General features: G+C 33.7%; 1 protein-coding gene across 1 annotated transcript in view; it reads right to left on the bottom strand.

Moving 5' to 3' along the window:
- Window positions 1-1,912: 1,912 nt before the first annotated feature.
- The window catches only part of Phb2 (prohibitin 2), a 204,675-nt gene continuing 183,766 nt past the window's right edge, over window positions 1,913-22,821 (bottom strand). Inside the window, exon 5 of the mRNA XM_014363178.2 lies at window positions 1,913-2,213. Coding sequence (XP_014218664.2) covers window positions 2,106-2,213 — 108 coding nt within the window. The 3' untranslated portion in view covers window positions 1,913-2,105. The remainder of the gene's footprint in view (window positions 2,214-22,821) is intronic.

Genomic DNA, 22,821 nt, shown 5'->3' on the forward strand with positions numbered 1-22,821 from the left:
TTTTACAAATTATAATACCGATACATATTAGCATATCGTTAACTTGTTCATACTATATACGAACATACTCTCATTTCAAATTTAATAGAGGTGAGTCATTTAAATCTAACTGACAGTTAAGCAAACGTTCAGTGTCCCTCAAATTATTAATCGCAGCCACTTCCAAAGAATTTAACAACTTGCCTTCAATACTTTTTTAATACTTTTAGTATTTTTATAATTAAAATTAAATTTAAAACCATATTCTAGTAGTATAGTTTCTTTTTCATTGAAATCACACTTGGTTATATCTACAAATTTCTTATAGAACTTATGATCACTAAAATTATCAAAAATATTATTTTCTACTTTATTATTCGCCCTTTACTAGCCAAGATTTTTACAAATTATTTGGAAAATTTAATTATGTCGAGTCCATTAACTGTAAATCTCATGTGTTAGTACAGAAGTAGATGACACATTTTGTATTTTTATAGAATCACAGAGACAATTACAGTTATTTTTAAATTTTATTAACAAATTACACAAAAATATTGAATTCACAATAAAAAGAGAAGAAAATAATTAACTAAATTTTTTAGATTTAAAAATTAGTAAAGTTCATAGCCACTTAGAATTTAGTATTTTTCATAAACCAACACATACAAATATTTTAATTCATACTAAATCATTTCACCCGTATTCGGACAAAATAGCTGCATTATATAGCTATGTGTATAAATTGTTGTTGGTTCCAATGTCACAGAATAATTATACAAAAGAATTAAATATTATTAAACAATTAGCTGAAAATAATGGGTAGGATCAAAATTTAATAGATGGAATTATTAATAAAGTATAATATAAAATTCCAGTTCAAAACGTTTACCTAATAGTAGATGAAGATAAAAATTTATTTCATGTTTGTCGGGAAGATATCTGATTTTTTTGAAAAAGAAGTTGAAGTCGTATGGACAAAATATTTTCTTTAAAACGCAGAAAAGTTTAAAAACATTAATAAAAAATAATTAAAGTAAAGCAGCACTGTCTGAAAAGTCGGGTGTATATAGCTTGCAATGTGGATCGTGTGACAAAGAGTACATAAGACAAGCTGGCAGAACTTTAGCTAAACGTTTAAAAGAACATGTTAAAGCCTTTGTTAGTGGTATAGAAAAGTCAAATTATGCATCTCATCTGTTAAAATGTAATCACAATTTTTATTATGATTTTAAAGTTTTACATATAGCCACTAAGGGCAAATTGTTAAATTCTTTGGAAGCGGCTGAGATTAATAATTTGAGGGACGCTGAACGTTTGCTTAACTGTCAGTTAGATTTAAATGACTCACCTCTATTGAATTTGAAATGAGAGTATGTTCGTATATAGTATGAACAAGTTAACGATATGCTAATATGTATCGGTATTATAATTTGTAAAACCGAATGTAGTCCAGATTATGAACCTCTGTGTCTGAGGAAGGTACAGTGAACCGAAACAATTGTAACACCCGTATTTAGTGATAAATTGTCAAGATTTACTTATAAGCTCGTTCTTTCTTTGTTTCAAAGTCGATTTGAATCTTCATCAAGTGATGACCAAAACTATAACATAAGATCGAACATAATCTGATTTACGTATAACACATTGTATCGGCGTCCTATGAAGTTAAACTAATAAACATAACTTCATAAAAGTCATAGCGGGAGTGGCTTACTTAACGAAACATAACATATTGGATACATAAAGACTCGTCCTCTAGATATCACAGGGTAAAACGCTTGTCAGAGCTGTTTTTCAGTTCGTTATTTCGTTACCATGAAAACTTTTCTATTTAAGTTATTGCTAATGTTCGTAGTCTACAATACATCAGAACTTGCAATTAAACTTCCGTAAAAATTTCAGATTTATTGGTAAAGTAAATTTTGAAATTTTTTCGAACATTCGGGCAAACGCTTTTTTTTACAATGGTACGATTAATTATCATACGAAACATTAATTATAAACTTAAATCTACACTTTTAATACTAACATTAATCAAAATAATTACAGAATAATTTGGATAAAATAATAAAAAAACGTCAACATAGAAATCATGTAATTACTTTTTTATTTACAATGCACAATCATCACTTTTTGCTTTTTAATTTTTCTGATAAATCGTCGAAGGTTGGATCTTGTATATTAAGCATCAAACTGTTTCCACTTAAGTAAACTCGATTTTGAGAGCTAGATATCTGTAACAAATAAGGTAATTTTAATTTTCAAGCGATAAGAATATTTTTAATTCATTGTTTTTTTCAAATTTTTTGGAGAAAGTATGGAAATGTTAGCATTCAATGGAATCTACGAAATCACAAATGTTACATCGCAAATCAGTATATACACGACCGACTCATTAACTAATACTTTTGATACTTAAATGTAAATACTTTGGTTTATAACCCACCATAAAAGGAAAATTTAAAGCAACTGCTGCTTCGCGCACTCATACAAAATATTTTCGAGCATTCTTTAATAAATAGTTTTTAAGTGCACAAATAGTATTGACTGTTTGATTATACATTTTTTTTCACTTCGTAGTACGTTGATTTTCACAACTCTAAAAAGCGGTGTAAGGTATTTCTATTTTAAAACAGAGATAGCTTATAGGACACAGTCAAATTGGATAAAAGTAAGAATTTCTATTTCAAAAAGAAGATGGCTTGTAGGACACGGCTAAATTAAATGAGAGTAAAAATTTCTATATTAACAGGAAGATGGCTTGTAGGATACAGCTATATGAGATTAGCTTTAACGTGCATTTAATTGTCTGTTCAAACAGTAGTCTTTAATCAAAGTCTGTAACAGCATATTTACTTATTTTATTTACAATGATACTTGTAAAGAAAGATAAAAAGCAACCTTGGTACTGAACACAATACATTTGAATGATACAAAGATGCAAGGATAAAAGAAGCATTAGTACTGCATATTGAATGCAATATTAGATTCACTTAAAAAGCATTTATGAATGCAGACGGACCTAGCTACTGAAAATTTACCTACAAACAAAGCTAGGTATCCTGTTTCAAACTTACAATGGTACAGTGATGTGGGGTGCCAAGTACAACACTTTTCCTCAGTGTAAGATCATCTCTGCAAACGTTACTCTTTATCCTCACGCTGTTAAAGCACGTACGTTATGTATCCCAAGACAAACTTTTCGCGCGATATTGAGCAAAATATCCTACAAGATATGTTACAAGATATACTAAACAAAATATTATAGGATATCATGTGAGATTTCTTGCACGATTTTCTGCATAATATGCTTCACGATATCAAGCAAGATTTTGGACGTCTACAAAATAAATAGGTATAAATTTTCTGCTTAAAAGGTGTTAGAATAGCTAATATATATGGTAGAGAATAAAATAATAGAGTTTAATGGAAAATAATAATGTTCATGAATAAATCGTATATTTTTTCTTCAAATTTATTCTTAAATATTATTTTCTTCTTGAATACAACTAATTACAAGCCCATTATTGATATTATTATGAAATAAATAAATCAAAAAGTTGCTCAATATTTACTATATAGTTTTAAAATGACCGTCATTTGACGGTCGGTCCGAGTGATCGGGCCATTTTAAAAGGGATGGTCATTTTACATAGAAGAAGGTGGGGAAAACTTTTGGACGGACATTGACGGTCTTTTTTCATTATTTTTTTGTGACATGACCAAAAATAAAAAAGACGGTCATTTTACAACACTAGATTTGTCCGTCCGGTTGGCAAAACACTGTATTAGTCAAATGGGCGTCTATAGTGTCAGAAAGCCAGACGAAGTCGTGCCTCTAAAAGGCCTTTGCTATTTCATGGTTTAGTACTCGAGGTCAACTTAAGGTAGAAAATCCGTGGACCAAGTTTGTCAAGCGAGTGAAGTGCGTCATTTGCCGTATTATGACAGTCTTATAGGCTATAGCTGTATGATTTTGTATTGGGAAAAATATTAATCAATACGTTAAAGGATTAATGATGATGATTCAAGGCATTGTTAACACGTTAACTGATTAATGATGATGATTCAAGGCATTGTTAACAGGTTAACTGATTGATGATGATAATTCAAGGCATTGTTAACGTTGACTTGCTGGAATAGAATCATTGATCAGTCATCGGGATTCGTTTAAAAACGGTATAACTTGAGACTGATTAATAATGATTTAAGGCATTGTTAACGTTGACTTGCTGGAATAGAATCGAAATACGAAGATATGTATCATTTATTCTATTTCAATAGATGATGTAATTATTTTATTTGTAGTTATAGTAGCGAGTAATCATATTGTAAATTTCTTTTTTAACTACTTTCCCTACCTGTTTCTCACTTTTGTCGTCACCAGCATTTTTACATACAGCTTTTCACGCCAATTCATAACACAGGACCACAAACCCCATTAAAAAATTGACGCACATACTGTGACGTATTCCTTATGTATTTTGGGCCACTGGATTCAAATCCGTCGAGCATTTTGCTCCATCACGTCAAGATTTTTCGGAAATCGGGAAAATATGTGAAAAATCGATTTTTCCAGCTCACCAGAACGTTACTCTAATTTGAAACAAAATAAATATGTACTTAATCATTGAAGTACAAACCATAAATAAATAAAAACAAAAACCACATAATTCTTACTCCAAGAAACCCTTACTGACCCACTCTGCTCTCTCCTAAGCAGGCTAAGCCACCTAACCCTGGGAAAAGCTGGATATTTTACTTCTGTTCCTGAAAAAAATGGAGTTTTGAGCCTTGAGCAGGCTAGTTCTCCTTATTTTAACGTCATCTAGCCTCTAACTACCTAATCATTACCCCAAACAATCCTTACTGACTTTTAGTACCCACCCCTAAACAGGCTTAACCACTCAACCCTGGGAATAGCTGAATTTTTTATTTCCTTTTTGTCATGGTCACGTCAAAGGGCCAACTTTACTCCCGGAGTGGAACGGGACCGTTGTCATTTTTAACCTACTGATGACAAAAATTAGTATTTTGCCCTAGAGGTAAAAGGAAGTCAGCACATATCTCGCGATTGCTATGAACTGCATTTTTGCGAGGTCTGAACTGACGTTCCCTTTTACCCCAGTTGTGTATCATATAGTATTTCTTAATGAAATTATGTTTGAACCCTAAGAATACCTACCCTTTTTCTTCCAACTATTTTGACGCTCTAAACACCTGATCCTTACTTCAAGCAACCCTTACTGACCCACGATACCCACCCCTAAGCAGGCTAAACCACTTAACCCTGGGAAATGCTGGATATTTTTTTATTTTTATTTTATGTTAAGCAAAGCTAGAAACGGTCAACTCATCTAACTTTTTAGGCATTAATTTAATGAACTTAATCTGTTTGTACTATTTCATTGTTCATAGTTTAGTTATTCTAAGCAAATTTTATGACATTTCAGTAAACTTGCTTCTAGTCTAGTTCAGGAATAACTAACGTGAAGGTGGCAAGTATCTTTTCCCTTATTGTTTTTTTTTTTTTTTTTTTTTTTTTTTTTTGTATTTATTTCTAGAAATTTTAAACAATATTTGTTATAAATCAAAGGAAATAATTGATGATTAAGAAAGGTTAACTGTTAATTGATATTCTTTTTTATTGGAGTAACGTGTTTTTTTTGTTTCGATCGATCTTCGAATGGCTTTTTTTTATGAGCTATATTGGTATCTCGCTGTAAACACCAGCTGTAGTCTGCAAGCATGTTCTTATTCCACACTTTCTGGTATCGTCTTTTAATGTCTTAGAGATCTTGATGAAATCTCTTAAAATCTCTTACCCTGTTCCTCACTGAAATCACCTAAATTTTCTGGAAAGTAGTCCACGTGAGAGTCAAGAAAATGCAATTTTAAATTCATTAAGCACCCCATACCTTGAAATGCGGTAACCATATTTCTTATTAACTCTTTGTATTTTGGATTTTTTCTGTTACCTAAAAAAAATGTGCATACCCCTTTGTAGCTTTGCCAAGCAACTCTTTCCTTCTCTGTCATAATATCTTCGAAATTCTCGTCATTAAAAACGGTTCTGATTTGCGGACCGTCAAATACGCCTTCTTTTATTTTTGCATCAGAAAGACTAGAGAACTTTTGGAAAAGATAAAAAAATGCATTAGCATTTTCTTTTTTCATGGCTTTTACCAATTGCTTTATTAAACCTAATTTTATGTGAAGAGGTGGAAGTAGTACTTTTTCAACAGGTAATAAATTTTCTTTTATGATATTTTTAGATCCAACTTTTAAATTGTTTCTTGCAGGCCAATTTTTTTTAATGTAATGATCCTCTCGAGCACGACTGTCCCATTTACATAAAAAGCAAGGAAATTTTATAAATCCACTTTAATATCCTAGTACGATCGTCAATATTTTTAAATCTCTACATAACTACCATTTGTGTTTATTGTATTGCAATTTAGTCAAAATATACTTTAAACTTTCATATTCTTCTTTTAATATAGTTGAATGTCCGACTGGTAATGGAGCATACTTATTTTCATTATGCAGTAAAACTGCCTTAAAACTCCTGGTAGATAAATCGAGAAAGAGCCGCCATCCATCTGCTTCATATTCAACACATTTATGTTCATTTATTAAATTTGTGACATCGTTACAATAAACTAAATTGTTTTCTCTAGAAAAATATTTTCGAAAAGAAATATCCCTGTCACGATAAAACGAAACTTTTGTTCTTTTAGTTAACAATTTATTTCTATTAATCTTGAAGCCAAAAGTTCAGAGTTTTCTTTGGAAAGTCCCAAATCTCGACATAGGTCACTTAATTCATCTTGATTAAATTTTCCACTGGCTGGATTCTCTTTGTCTGTTAGTTCGAATTCAATTGTATGCGACTCTGCAGTTCTTGTATTATCCATTTGTAATTCTTCCTGATTTTGAGAAAAATTAGATGATTCTGATTTAACCCGTGGATTAAGAATTTCTGAACCATTAACTTCAGAAAAGAAGTTTGAACTCCTATTATTTCCAGTTATTGAAAAAGTTACAGACGATACTTTTGGATACACAATATTACCAATATTTTTCAAATTGTAACCGAAAATATTACAGGAACAGAAGTAACAATCTGTCAAATGATTACTCGGATTTCTCCAACGCATAGAAACTGAAAAAGGTTTAACATTTATATTCCCTTTTGCAACCTTAGAAATTTGATTATGACAACTACTGCATATAACATGAGGAGTCCAGTCGTTAGCCAAAGTTTCCTTTGAAATTCCAAAGCATTTTTCATAATTTTTTTTTTACGTCTGCAGTGCATGTTTTCCTATCGCGTTGTAATGTGTAACACCCACATAAAACGCAAAAGCAATCTCTATCTTTACAGAGAGACATGGTAATCGAAGTATTTTACAAGTAAAATAATAAAAAGAGTAAAATTTCTACACAAAATACTAATGTATTTGTAGGTACTATTTGATAACACTAAAATACAAAAGAAACACTTAGTTTATTTTGAATTAACGATTCAGAAAACTTATGAATGAAAGAAATAGTTTTATGACATTATAACGTTAACAAAAAAATGGTCACAAATAACGGAAATACAATATAAGCTCACAAACTCAAATCCTTCTAATCCTAAAATGTTAACCCTAAAAGCTAAAATGTATCAATCACTCAAGTCATAAACACTTACGTTCGTTAAAACTAGATATAAAAACGCAATTTTCAAATTCACTAATATAAAAACGAAAAAAAGTGCATTAAGCTTGTGGTAACATATTTAAGCTCACTTAAGCAGCTCAAAACATCACAGGTTTCTGATAAAAAATAAACCAAAACCCCCAAATAAATTAGAGTCAAACTTACCAAGTTTCTGCACCCTTCACCTACCAATCCCCAGCATACTTATAAAATGTGTTCGGTAAGGATCAGCTACTTATATTAATAAATTGTATTTTTTAAACAGAAAAACAACTAACTCACTTTGCCTAGGATGAGCTGGATTAACCACTTTTAGGAGTTTTAAAGCAAATAGTTTTAGCTTTCAACATAACGTACTTGAGTGAAAAAAATGAATTTCTCCAGGGATAAATATAAGTTTGAGGATAATAAAGATACTTCTTTTAGAGGAAAACTAAAGTTGAAGTCAGAATAAAGTCGTCGGAAGATAGATATGGTACCAAAAAATATCCTGCTTGTAGCTTAAGATTCGTATTGTTCAAAAATAAAAACAAATAAAATTGGTAAGAAAAGAAGTTAAAAACAAGCTTTGTCCAGGGTTCTGTAAGTTATGATGTTTAGCGTAGCATAGTGGGTTAACAAGGGTTGCTAGAAGTAAACATCAGGTGTTTAAAGCGTCAATATAGTTGGAAGAAAAAGGGTAGGTATGCTCAGGGTTCAAACATAATTTAATTAAGAAATACTATAGTGTATATGGTACAGGTAGGTATGGTGGGTCAGTAAGGGTTGCTTAGAGTAATGATTAGGTGGTTAGAGGCTAGATGCAGTTAGAATGAGAAGAATTAGCCTGCCCATGGCTCAAAACTCCATTTTTTTCAAGAACAGAAGTAAAAAATCCAGCTTTTTCCAGGGTTGGGTGGTTTAGCCTGCTTAGGAGTGGGCAGAGTGAGTCAGTAAGGGTTTTTTGGAGTAAGAATTATGTAGTTTTTATTTTGATTTACTTATGGGTTGTACTTCAATGATTAAGTACATTTGACTTATTTTGTTTTAAATTAGAGTAACGTTCTGGTGGGCTGGGAAAATCGATTTTTCACATATTTTCCCGATTTCCGAAAAATCTTGACGTGATGGAGCAAAATGCTCGACGGATTTGAATCCGGTGGCCCAAAATACATAAGGAATACGTCACAGTATGTGCGTCAATTTTTTATTGGGGTTTGTGGTCCTGTGTTATGAATTGGCGTGAAAAGCTGTATGTAAAAATGCTGGTGACGACAAAAGTGAGAAACAGGTAGGGAAAGTAGTTAAAAAAGAAATTTACAATATGATTACTCGCTACTATAACTACAAATAAAATAATTACATCATCTATTGAAATAGAATAAATGAGATATATCTTCGTATTTCGATTCTATTCCAGCAAGTCAACGTTAACAATGCCTTAAATCATTATTAATCAGTCTCAAGTCATACCGTTTTTAAACGAATCCCAATGACTGATCAATGATTCTATTCCAGCAAGTCAACGTTAACAATGCCTTGAATTATCATCATCAATCAGTTAACGTGTTAACAATGCCTTGAATCATCATCATTAATCAGTTAACGTGTTAACAATGCCTTGAATCATCATCATTAATCCTTTAACGTATTGATTAATATTTTTCCCAATACAAAATCATACAGCCATAGCCTATAAGACTGTAATAATACGGCAAATGACGCACTTCACTCGCTTGACTAACTTGGTCCACGGATTTTCTACCTTAAGTTGACCTCGAGTACTAAACCACGAAATAGCAAAGGCCTTTTAGAGGCACGACTTCGTCTGGCTTTTTGACACTATAGACGCCCATTTGACTAATACAGCGTTTTGCCAACCGGGCAGACAAATCTAGTGTTGTAAAATGACCGTCTTTTTTTATTTTTGGTCATGTCACAAAAAAATAATGAAAAAAGACCGTCAATGTCCGTCCAAAAGTTTTCCCCACCTTCTTCGATGTAAAATGACCATCCCTTTTAAAATGGCCCGATCACTCGGACGGACCGTCAAATGACGGTCATTTTAAAACTATATAGTAAATATTGAGCAACTTTTTAATTTATTAATTTGATAATAATATTAATAATGGGATTGTAATTAGTTGTATTCAAGAAGAAATTAATATTTAAGAATAAATTTGAAGAAAAAATATACGATTTATTCATGAACATTATTATTTTTCAAATAAACTCTGTTATTTTATTTAATTAAAAACTTTTATGTAAACAATTTAAACACTTTAAACCATTTATATTTTACCAACATATAGTAATAGAATGAGAACAGTACATAAATTTTTATAGTTACTTTCGACTTATCACAACAGCTAATAGTATATTACGCCACTAGGGCAGAAAGTACTGCTTCCCCGGGTGCACTTTCTACCCGTAGAGTACTTTCGGCCCAAGAGCGGAAAGAACATTTTCGTCCGCATGGCGGAAAAGTACTTTTACCTGAGGTCCAAAAGTGCTCGAAGGGCAGAAAGTGCGCTCAAGGGCGGGGAGGCCTCCGCACGAGTTACGTATCTTATTTTTCTCTTTAAGAGCGCAAAGTGAGATCGTATTTTGTCTGGTTAATGATTAATTACATAAAAGTGTAACTACAAGATTAAAAATGTTTGAATATTTATTCAACGTCTATTTAATGTACAAAATAGTAGTTTTCGTACCTAGTGGCGCATTTCGCCAGGGCAAGCATTAGGCCCGAGGGATCTGCAAAGCAGTCCTTGTGCACCAGGACTTTTTGTGCTTACCCTGGTTGGATGCGCACCTGGTGCGAACCATATTTTTTCTACCGAGGGCACACCCAACCCTTAAAGCAGCCCAAGGTAGGAAAATGTATTTTACATCTTTTATTCAAAATTGAGTGTGATTTCTTCTTTACAAAATAATAAAAGTTTAAAGAAGTAGTCGGTAAAGTAGGGAATTTTTTGAAATAAGTAAAAATTTATTATTATTTAACGAAGGTTGTGCGGGGCCCAGGGGCGGCAGCTCCAGGTGAGGGACCAGGAGGCAAAGCTCTCGGCAGCGTCCAGGAGTTGGAGACCCGGAGGAAGGTGAATGAGGAAGGTGATACTCTCCTAAAAACTAAATGATCGTTAAAAAATATTGACAACCATTCGCCTCACAAAAAAAATAAACTTCATGGAATGAGAGTATCAGTATCAAAAAATGACTACCAGAGGGCTCCATTGTTCGAGGGTCTGTCCTCTTCTAGCTATGAGATATAACTGTATAAAATTGTAGTTACTTTTGAAATGTATGATTGAGTTTACATAGTTATACATGAAAGTTAGAAAAAATTATCTAATGCAGCCAATTTTTTAAAACTCAGAGTTGGTCGCCACTTTTAAAAGTTACATGCCTGATCTAAAGCCCTAGATACTCCTTTATTAAAATATTCAATTTTTTTGCAAGAAGTTTGATACAAAATATGTAATAGAATTTCTTAGAATAATCAGGTCTTGTTTTAATTATGTACAAAGACAGACATTTAAAAGATGTTGCAAATCACATATTTATAATGTGCAATACCAATTACGAAATTTTCTCATTTTTCTTATTTGTGGGCGGGAGGTTCTACTTTTTGCCGGTGAAAAAGGCACTGAAAGTACTTTCAGCCCTAATTTTCCGCCTGAGAGGAGCAAATAGTAGTTTTCGTACCTGGTGATGCATGCCACCAGGGTAAGCATAAGGCTCGAGAGACTCCTTGAGCTTGCCCTGGTTGGATGCGCACTAGGTGTGAACCCTATTTTTCCTACCGAGGGCATACCCAACCCTGAAAGTAGCCCAAGGCAGGAAAAATACTTATTCTTAAAAATACTTTGTCTTATATCATATCTTATTTCTTTAGACTCTTTCAAGTTTCTCAGTGAAGTATACATGTACACAATAGATCTGATTGGTTCTTGACACTGTGCAAAGTCTATTCCGCACCTCTATTACGCACTATGGGACTGTCCAAGTGTGTAGTCCCGTAAGGATTATGGGCTTATGGGATCAAATTTGTACGTTTTTTTCTGATCAGTCGATCGGACGCCAGGTTCCATTCCTCAAGAAAGTATATCTATATTCACTATGTATGTAGATATGCATGATAGAGGAATCGGACCAAGCCGACCGACCGACCACAAAAAGTGTCACAAATTTTAAGCTGGTCATCGGGCAGTCATTTTACGGTCCGGGAACGAAAATCAGTCCTTCAAAATGACAGCTTTACAACACTAGACAGGTCAAAGTTCTACTGACCGTCCACATAACATTGTTTCGTGTTAGTTTATACGTTTGTCAACAATAAATCTAGTAACTGATTTTACAACTAATTTTCGTTTACAAATTTTACTGAAACTTCACACATACTTTTTATTACTAAGGAAAAAATAATTTATTATTAAAAGTGTAATAAATGTATTGTAATTACTACAACAATATTACGGAGTACCTTTTCCTTTTAAATACTCAAACGTGAACATTAAGTAACAGCAGGAAATAAAATTTCTTATTTATTTATATACTACTGAAAAAAATTAGTTAAATTTTTAAAACATTAGTTAAGAAACTATTTGATTTAAATAAAAATAAAAATAATCTTTTTTTGCATCCAGCTTTGAAATATGTATCAACTTGAAGACATAATGACATAATTAAATGTTATTTTACGTATTTTTTTTTTATTTTTTGGAACATTTTTTTTTAGTCTTTACAAATAATAAAATAAATATTGTTTTAACCATTTTTGAAGCCTGTAAAAGGCATTTCTCATGGCCGTTGAAATTTTATCAAGTGTTATTTCTCGTAAAATGTAATTCAAGTTTTTTTTTTCTATTAATATAGTAATAATTATAGTAATAGTAATATTTTTATTGACATAGTTTGGTAAAAATAAATTATGAAAATTGTGAATAAAGATTATATTCATTTAGTTCGACATTTTTATTAATGCACATCAAGTTTACAGCTTTAGAACTGTAGATTAAATTTCAATGCGTTAAAATAATGTTTGTCAAATAAAAGCGTCAATTTCACCTATAATACGATACTTTTTACTAAAAAAATTAATTAATAGGCAAAAAATAATTGATAAATATGAAGGGCACACGAATTTTTTATGCCAACGCTAAAGTTAAAAGTCTGGCACTAGCACCGTCAGCTACACCATTGCTTTTAGACCCAGATGTTTTCACAGTCATTTTTTTCTAACTAATTGACTTATTGAATTGTTAATTTCTATTCCATGAAACATTTTATACATCTATAATATACTGAAAATTACAATGCTGTTACAATGCAACTTTCTTGAAAAATAAATGAAAATAATACACAAATTTTGTCGCAACAAAAAATTTAATTTGCAGTCCGTTATTGCATAATACTTTAATTTTTTGTAACTTAGCTGAAGAGTGAGGTAAAACATTTTTTTTTTTTTTAATTCGTTTTTTTTCATGAGAAGTGCAATGATGTTTGTTAGGAATGAAGGCATTCAAAATTTACTGAAATATTTGCAATTGTTTAAGTTGGAAAAAAAACTGAATGGTGGTAAATTGTCAAAATTCACAAAAATTAATTTCTTTTTCATTTATTATCATCGCTAACATTAAAAAAAATGTTTTTGTCAAAGCGAAATTTTAGTTGTTTTATTCGTAGATTAGATCGTAATTTTTTGTCTCCGGGCAATGGATATGCGTTTTATGATCTATTACCGACATCTGCGTTTCAACGTCATGTATTAAATAAGATTTCGTATATAATGAGCTCAAAAGTAACTTTATTTTTTTTCAGAAAGTTAAATTATTTGGCTTTTTTTATTTATATCTTTAGCTGTTTTTCAAATTTTTTATTGATTGATGCGTCCTTTTCTTTTTAAATGAGATTTTTAAGGTGAAGTTATCAAACTTGTTTCTGGCGCATTTTAACAGATATGAAAACAGTTTAATTGGTTTCTGATTCAATAGAAAGTATGGTTTAAGTGGTTCCTAAATCATTAGGAAACATAATGAAATTGGTTCCGGGCAATTAATATTAATATTGGAGGGTTGCATATATACTTTTTTCATCACATTTTATATAGGCTTTAGCTGACAATCATTTTACAGGCTGGCGTGTTAAAAAAACTTATATGAACAATAAATTATGGAATTGTTATAAAAGAAACTTACGTGGGTGCGATTTGTTATAACTTATTTGTAAAAATTAAAAGTAAGATACTCAAGATATACTGTTTATACTGATAACTCATTACAGCTTAAAAATTGTTTTCTCTTAAGTCTTTTTTGCTTTTTTCATTGGGCTTTTTAATGCTTATGTTACACCATAACGTACCTATTTTATACACATAAAATGGATTCCTAATTTGCTTATATAGCTTAAACAAGCTTAGGAGATTCATACATTATTATGAATTAATAATTAGGATCTAACTCAATCCGTTTTATTTTTGCTTCAGTTCATATGCAAATACCTATTTGGGCTAAAATCGTACTTTTTTTTTTTTTACTAATTTATTTTAATAAAATTAAATCATCAAAGTTACTTTTACTACGATAATATTACAAAATTTGTCCTTATGCGCCGTTTGCAGTTTTTTTCCAACCTCATTTTTTAGAGATTCTGAGGTTATGAAACAGCCTAAAAATATAGAATTGTGACATTCCTGCGTTTTACCTTAGAATTTATGTTCAAATCCAAAAAAATAATTAATGCTATTATGTCTATAGTGCATTAATTATTTTCCGTAATACAACAAAGATATACTTGGTAAATATTTGTTAATGAAGTATGTTCAATGTTTAATACTATTTTTGTAAGTGTATGGTTCTGCAAAACAACTTATTAAAATTCAAACGCCAGCCAAAGGCTGTGTTTTCCCTCATGCACCCCAACCGATCGGCCACCTCGTCGCAAAAGAAGGGTACAGAACTACAGATGTGAGCACTAGGCTGCTTCTGTTGTTACAATGAAACGTTCTTAATTTTTTTTTTCAGCTTTCCTTTCAATGAAATTAATACAGTGCTCCTGCAGTATGATGCAAAAATACATGAAGATAAAACACAAATTTTTTCGCAGTAACAAATCCAATTATTAGCTCGTTATTGCAAAAAACGCTAAGTTCATGTATCTCAGCTTCAGAGTGAGTTTAAGCATTTTTTTTTTCTTTTTTCTTAATTTGTGTTTTTTTATGAGAAATACAATGACATTTGTTCGGAAAGAAAGCATAAAAAATTGACTGAAACATTTGCACTTGATTAAGTTGCAAAAAAAAGTTTCTGGTAGTAAATCAGAATCAATTTTTTTCAATTATCATGACTATAATTCAAAACAATGTTTTTATCGAAGCAAAATATCGATGATGTGACAGTGAATTTTGCAATAACACTTAAAAATTTTACTTTAAAAAATTAATCAACATAACATTAATGATTATATTGCAATCTTACAAATAGCTATTTGTTGTGCAACTCATTGTCTCTATTTTTTTACGGTTATGTTTAAATTAACATTATAGTTTTTTCATTACGTCGATCGAAAGTTGTTCGATGTAAAAAATGTTTTCCACTCTTTTTCGCGATGTCGTCGCCCTCGACTTGTTCTCAATTGTGCGTGTGTGTGCTGTGCTGTATTCTGTTGTATGTGTTGTTTGTACAGTTTAGTATTTCACACTTATCTTTCTATTCAATTATAGAAAACCGCTGTTATTTTTAGATTAATATTTTTGCCTTCCTAATCATTCAGTCTCCTCTCAACGTTTATTTAGTGTATAACAATATTGATTGTGTATACGCTTTGCCTTACATTATAATAACATATGAAATTGCCTTAAATTGGGCCTCTGCTTAAGACTAATTTACATCAAGTGTTGTTTCACATACAAAATAATAAATTTAGAATTATACATTACGTTATTTCACATGGAGTTTCTATTTTATAATTTCATATACGCCTGTTTATCATTTGTTTATTTTACAAAAAAAATTCCATACAAATTTCTTACCATCAGTATCAAAGAGAAAAGAAAATTCTTTCTTGTCTTTGTCCTACGGACTGCACCTCCCGATACAGTCAAGCGACTCTTAGCACTCATACCTACTTTTTTTCTTATTGATTTATTTTATGTGTTGTGATCAACGCTAGTATTTTTTTTGTACATAAATAAACTTTACAAAACTCTACTATCATTACGTATTTTGGTAAAAAAAAATTTTTTTTTAGTCTCGTCCTACGGACTGCCCCCCCCCCCCCCAATACAGTCAAGCGACTTACAGCGCTCATACTCGTTGTCTCGCAAACTTTAATCATGTGCCACGGCCAACGGCAACTCTATTACTCGTTCAGAGGGTTGCAGTCACCTCTCTGTTTGGAGTTTTACTATTAGCGTGATGTAAACTGCTGCCAATTCTCGTATTTCTTCTGGAGTTCTTTGTTTTCCTGTGATCATTCTATGACATATTAATAGCAGGGCCCCCCAAAAGAAGCCCAATTCCTGAATTTAGTAACCGTGTAATGTATAAAATTGTTAGCTATTAGTTGCTAACCCCCGTTCCTGCCTACGAGCACGCGTTCTAGTCCGTGTGCTAAATATTTGCCCAGGCAGTATGTATACTCTATCGATAGCTATCTATTTAAGTGTATTACCGTGTGTACCATACGCTTTCTCTTATTTTTCCCCTTGTTTTTATCATTGAGCTGCGAGTGTAGCTCTCCCCTTACATATAAAGTATATAATAACGAACGTATTTTTTAACTCTATTGCTTTTGATATAGCTATTGTAGTTTATTTTAGTATTTTTGTCAATTGGGGTATTTTTTGCTTGGTTAAAATTTCTCAATTGTAAATATGTTTCATTACGTTATCCATTATTTTGCACCAGATTTACGTGCGCATTTAAGTCACTTATTGAGTTTGTGAATAGTTGGTTATAATGTTATGCACCCCGTCTTGCCTGCGGGGGTCATGTAACATATTCGAGAATACTGTAGAGTCAGAAAATTTAAGGAGGTTCGGTCTTTTTCCCGGAGGGGGGGGTGAGCGGGTGTGTGGGGCTTCCATTAGACACCGTGTTAAAGTGAGTTGTACTGACCGTGCATGAAAACGTCCGCCTACTGCATCAAGGTTAATTTTACTGTGTTCAACTCTTCAGTGCTCAAAAGTTAAACCATTAAATGTTATGAACAAATTGTAGTACATACTTTAAAGCAGCTTATTTCCGATAGTTCAAGAAAAAAGACTTGAAAAAATGTTGTTTTCTTGATGAAAAATAACCGAAAAAAAGTAAGAAGAGACTCAACTTTCGTCAACAGAAGTGTGTTATGAATTTTCGAAAAATAAACTTTTTTTGTACAGCATTATAGTTTGAAGTCTTAAGAAAGGCTGGCCCAAATTTTACATCATGATTTTCAGTTTAACAAATTCTAGAAGCAATTTTGTAAAGACATCTCGCTCCATGAAAAGACTAACTGACAGCAGACGATGCTCGGTTTTCTCCCATACACTTAGCATAAGACCTGCTCGCAAATTTGTTTACGTTTGCACAGTTATTTCTTCCAAATGCCTAATAAGGAGCACATTTTTTGATATGAGAGTCTTCCTTAGAAGTTAATCCATCTATTTGAACTTTTTTCTCTTCATGAATAAATCTCTAGCTTCGAAATTTGTGCAACAAAAGCTGAATAATCGCTCTCGCCCATAAGAGCAATGTTAAATCATGCAGTTTCGGGAATTTTTTTTTTTTTGAAAATTCGGCTGATAAAAAATATTGAAAACATACACATGTACTTCCAGCGTGTTAAAGTACAACATTTTTTTTTAGCAAGTGAATAAATCTCCTCAAAAACAACTGAACCTTTTCAACAATCGGTTGTCTTACATTTCACTCATGTTTTTGGTCGAGACAAGCTTGGAGGTATGAATAAAAAAAAATCATTTAACGGCGGTGTATTCTGCATTTACGTTTTGACCTGTATCGTAAAATTTTTCTTAGTATTTTTCACCTTACATTTTCTAATACCATGTTTTCCTGCTACTCCTCCTCTCTCTTCTCTTATGGGTTCAGATTTAGGGAAGGAATTATATGGGTGTTTAATAGTTTATTTAAGTTTTATCAGTGCCCTCCGAAGAAATTGGAAATTCAAGGTGATCAGTGATCCATTGTGGGCGAGATGTGAGAAATAAATAAACACAACTAGAGTGTATTTAAATTTTTTCTCTTACTTTGTTTTATTAATAAGCAACGTTTCGCTAACATATGTGTCAGCCTTATCAGGCTACAAAATTAAAAATCAAAAATTATACAATAAGCGATTTGGTAGACTCACACACAAAAACACAATAAGTTTACAATATAAATTATTACCGCAGGCACGCGAGAATTCGTAAGTGTATTGACTTACTCGTCACCTGTCGAACTATTGACTGACATGAAATTGTACAACATACCAGCGCTTATATAGGGGACGGTAAAGGGCGATGAACTCGATCGGGACATTTAAACTTTCTCAGTAAAGGAAGGTACGCTCGATTATAGGAAAGCACATCTTCCTTTCTATTGATGTTATGTTTGTTCAGTTTAATATGAAGCATTTCAGAAATAGTTCTTTTTTTGTAATCGACTTCTTTGTCAAGGATTTTGAAGTTATTCCAATCGAATTCGTGGTTATAATTAATTTGATGTGCGCAAACGATCTTTTCCTAAACAGACTACGTGGTTGAGTTATTTATTGATAAGAGGGTAGGTGTGAATATTGTAGGGTTTTAACAAGGTTTAGATTTTTCAAAATTGTTGTCTATACATGGTATACCAATTTTGCACTAAGGGTAAATGTTTGTGGTGCTTTTGTTGTGATTCATATATTTGTGTCTTTTTAATCCAACCTTTATATTTTTGTTAATAAAGTTCGAAGGATAATTATTTCTTGTCAAAAGATTTTTTACTCTGGCAATATTCACACCATGAAAAGATGTACTGGAAAGTAAGATCGCTTTATCAACTAAATTGAACACAATATTTCTTTTGTAGCCAACTGGATGACAAGAAAAATAATTTAAGATGCGTCCGGAAGAAATTTGATGTATAATTTATATGGGTATTTGTTGTCTGTTTCCACTCTTAACGCTATAGATGCATTTGCTGATTTTGTTCGCTGCTTTTTCGCTGTGTTTTTCTTATAACAACAAAGCTTCTATTTTGCCTCTACGATGTCTAGAGAAAGTGCACTTTCTAAAATGTTCGGTCTACTAACTGAGTTCTTAAAGCTGAGCTTTAATACTGCTCGTGTCACAACACAATTTCTCGCGCCAGGAGAATCTCCGTGTGTGGTCCTTTTTTTTTTTTTTTTTTTTTTTTTTATTAATTTTATTTTTTTTGCTTCCTACAAAAACAGGAGCAGCTCGCGTGCACTGTTGCGCAATATCGTTGTGTAAGTAACAGCTTATGTGTTTGCAAGCGCCCTTTATTTATTTCAGTTAAGCATGCGGGTTGTTGTAGATTTTTATGCCTTCTCTCCAGTACTAACGCCCCTGATTGAACGAGGGTGACCTGGTAACGTTGTCCTTCGATGGCCAAGTCCCGACAAAACACTGGAGCACACTAGGTAGGGTCGACTATTACTCTCGATAGTCAACCGGTGATCTGGGTGTTTTATTATTAGTTTCTCTTACATGAACGATTAAGTACTGGTCCATGTAGTTCTTGCAAAATTATGCTTACTTTGAGGTGGACGGTCCGACGAACAGTCTGTTCGTTGCCTTGGACGTAGCAGTCGATTCGATATCTCATGACGACTGCGTGTATTGTCTCAGGCGTTCTAGTTGTCAGCGGATCATGACGGAAGGAGTGAAATTGTTACTGATGGAGGACGACGGAAAGAGGGAAGAAAAGTAGGTTTAACCTCTTGCACTCTATGTGAGCTCGTGAGCTAGTTGAAAAATAAATTCATTTTTCCTGCGATTGCTTAACTTATTCTACTTCTATTCCTTCATGATCCTCTCTACCTAACAATAATTGCTAAAATCAGTTTTTTTAATACAATAATGATGTAAATGGGTTACAAAAAGAAATTATTATTTGTTCATACTCTTTCCATTAGCTAATTTCACATTTTTTTTTGCGTACCTCCCGCATAAATTTATTTAAATCTTTATGTACATGTCAGTCTATACCCATATTTTTTTTTTTGTATTTTACCGTCTATAATATGTACATTTGGCTTGTGAATTAATTCTACGCTTACTGGAGTATGTCTCTTCGTAAGAGAGTGCCACACGCGCCCCTAATTTGCTTTGTTTTTTTCCCATTCATAATACGCAAATTTTACTATTGATTCGTGTTATTAATGCTTTGTTCATGCGTACCTCTCCATTAAAGTTATCTTTTGCTGTGAACTAGCGTATTTGAGGCTAATATATGTATATATCTAGTTCACAGCTCGTCCAAGGGTCGCTAAAGATTTTATCGTAAACCTAATTGATCACTTTTTCTGTTATATTTTCGCGCTGCGTCCGGGAATTTTTAAGCGAAATTAAATGTTCAAGTCTGTACCTTCGTGTCCTTTACCCTGTTCGCATTCTCTGGCGGTCCCTTCACCATGCATGATTTTCTGATTCTATCTACGAGCGATACTCTTATTTCATCGCCTCTCTGTAGCTTTACATTTTTGTTACTTTAATCAATAACTATGATTTCATACGGGCCCTCGTATTGCGAATCATATTTACTCTTAGATGGCTCTTTCAGCACATAAACTATTTCTCTCTCCAAGAAATATCTTGTATGTAGTTTGCGGTCATAGTAATACTTCGATCAGTATTCTGCCTGAACTTGATTCATTGCTGTAATGATTCTCTTTTCTGTCAGGGTCTCAACTAACTCTTCGAAATATTCGTTTGAAGTTTGGCTCTGGGGTAGCAGTTTGATACTAAATGGTGTTCTGGCGCTTTGTCCGAAAACGAGTTCGTGTGGTGAGTTATCCCATACTCTGATGGTCCGTGGTGTTATATGAGTGCATGCGTATCGGTAAATGTTCGTCCCAGTGATCATTTTGTTCTCTGTAAGCCTCTATGTACTTCGTGAGAGTATGATGCGTACGTTCGATGGTACCGTTTGTTTGTAATTGGAATGCTATACTGCCCATTTCGTCTATTTTAAACAACTTGGCGAGTTCATCCATGCTTTTGTTCATAAAATGAGTGCCTTGGTCTGATAATAAATGTTTTGGTCACAGTCTACCTAGAAATCCTTAAGTCCCTCCTCACAATACCCATTACCACCAACCGCATAGACTGAGTCCATCTTGCGTATAACATCAAATCTTTTCCATTTAAATGTCGTCCCATCGGGTCCCGAACGAAACTCAACATAGCAGTTGACGAATTTACAGACGAACTTAACAGGTGCACACAAGACACCACCACAACAACTACAGCTTCCCAATACTCACTCAAACTCCCACACGACCTTCTAAGTCCCATCAAGGAGAAAAATGGAGTTCAGAAACTCTGGAAAAAACGGAGAACCTCCGAACTTAAAGTATACCTTAACTCCCTAAAGGGAAGTCAAATCTCAAGTCTGCAAATTCCGACATATGGAATTTCACAAGTTTATAGTCAAAGCAGAGTCCCGCTCAAGAAATGTTTGGGAGGTCGTTAAAAAACATCACAACAAACGGCCTCCCCCCCCCCACTTCAACAAGAGAACAAATTCTACTCATTAGACTCGGACAAAGCAGAGATCTTTGCAGATTCGCTGCAAAATCAATGCTCCTCCAGCCTTAGCGCTGAAGAACTAGCGCAGGAATACGCGAGAATCAACACGGTGCAGAAACAAGTCCTTGACAACACAGATTTCGAATACTGCACACCCTTCAAAATCAGAGGTATCATCTGCTTTCTAAAAACTCGGAAAGCTCCTGTCAGATAAGGTATTTCCAACATCATCCTGAAAATCCTTTTTCAAAAATTTGTCACGGCGATCTGCAACATTACCAACGCCGCAATGATGCGCCTTCTTTATTCCCCAGGTGCGTGGAAGAAGGCTACGGTCATCTGCCTCCCGAAGCAGGGGAAACCCCTCAGCTACCCCTCGAGCCACAGATCCATTAGTTTACTCTCCTCGCCTAGTAAAATCACTGAAAGCATCATCCTCACCTACCTAAACAATCACGCCACGGAAAACAATATCCTTCCAGACGTGCAGTACGGTTTTAGAGCCGATAACTCTTCGATGTTATAAATAGGGGGCTCATTCGGCCGAACAAGCCATAATCACGCTGATCATTGACTCGCCAACGCTTGACACCACCACTCCTGTTACTGCTGCTGCTTCTGCTACTGCTGCTTTTGACACTGCTGACCAGGACCCCTTCGTCGCCCACTTGCAGCTGCAAATTTGTATTTTGCAGCAGCAAGTGAGGTTTACGACGATGCACATCTCGATGGTATAGTCATGGCTGCATCCAGTCATTGAGTGAGCATTCGAAGGACGACCTCGACAATGACGACAACGACGATGACGAGGAGGAGGAGGAGGAGGCAAAGGTGGGGGTGCAGAGGGGACGTGGGTAACCTCGTCGCCTAAAATGTCACCAAGGGAGTCATTTCGAAAGGTTTTAGAGTCAAACATTCGGCCATACACCAGCTTCTGAGAGCCGCCGAAGACCTCTTCGATACCCTCATCCACAAAAACTTCACCGCGATAGCTTTCTTTGATGAACAGCAAGCTTTCGACAGAGTTTAGCACGAGGGCCTCCTGTACAAGCTTATTCAATTAGGTTTTCCGCACGACCTCATCGGCACCGTCAAGTCTTATCAAGTTAAAGTAGGCGACTCCTTCTCCCACCTCCGACCAATAACCTCAAGAGTCCCCCAAGACTCCAAACTCTCACCCACCCTTTTCAACATATTTTGCCATGACCTGCCTCAGCGTGAAGACATCAACACGTACGTCCATGCAGACGACGTTGCGGTCAGCTACACGTCAAAACGATATCCTCGGTGCACCACCCTTCTAGACGAGCACATCATCACTCTCCATAACTGGTATAGTCTTTGGAAACTGGTCGTAAATGAGGCAAAGAATATAGCCATGCTCGTCTCCTGGAAAAATCCAAGGAAGAAACTGTAGAAGA

This window comes from Copidosoma floridanum, unplaced genomic scaffold, assembly GCF_036245765.1.
Source record: "Copidosoma floridanum isolate Cflo_tuat_1 unplaced genomic scaffold, Cflo_Japanese_pri ptg000011l, whole genome shotgun sequence".
Lineage (NCBI taxonomy): Eukaryota > Metazoa > Arthropoda > Insecta > Hymenoptera > Encyrtidae > Copidosoma > Copidosoma floridanum.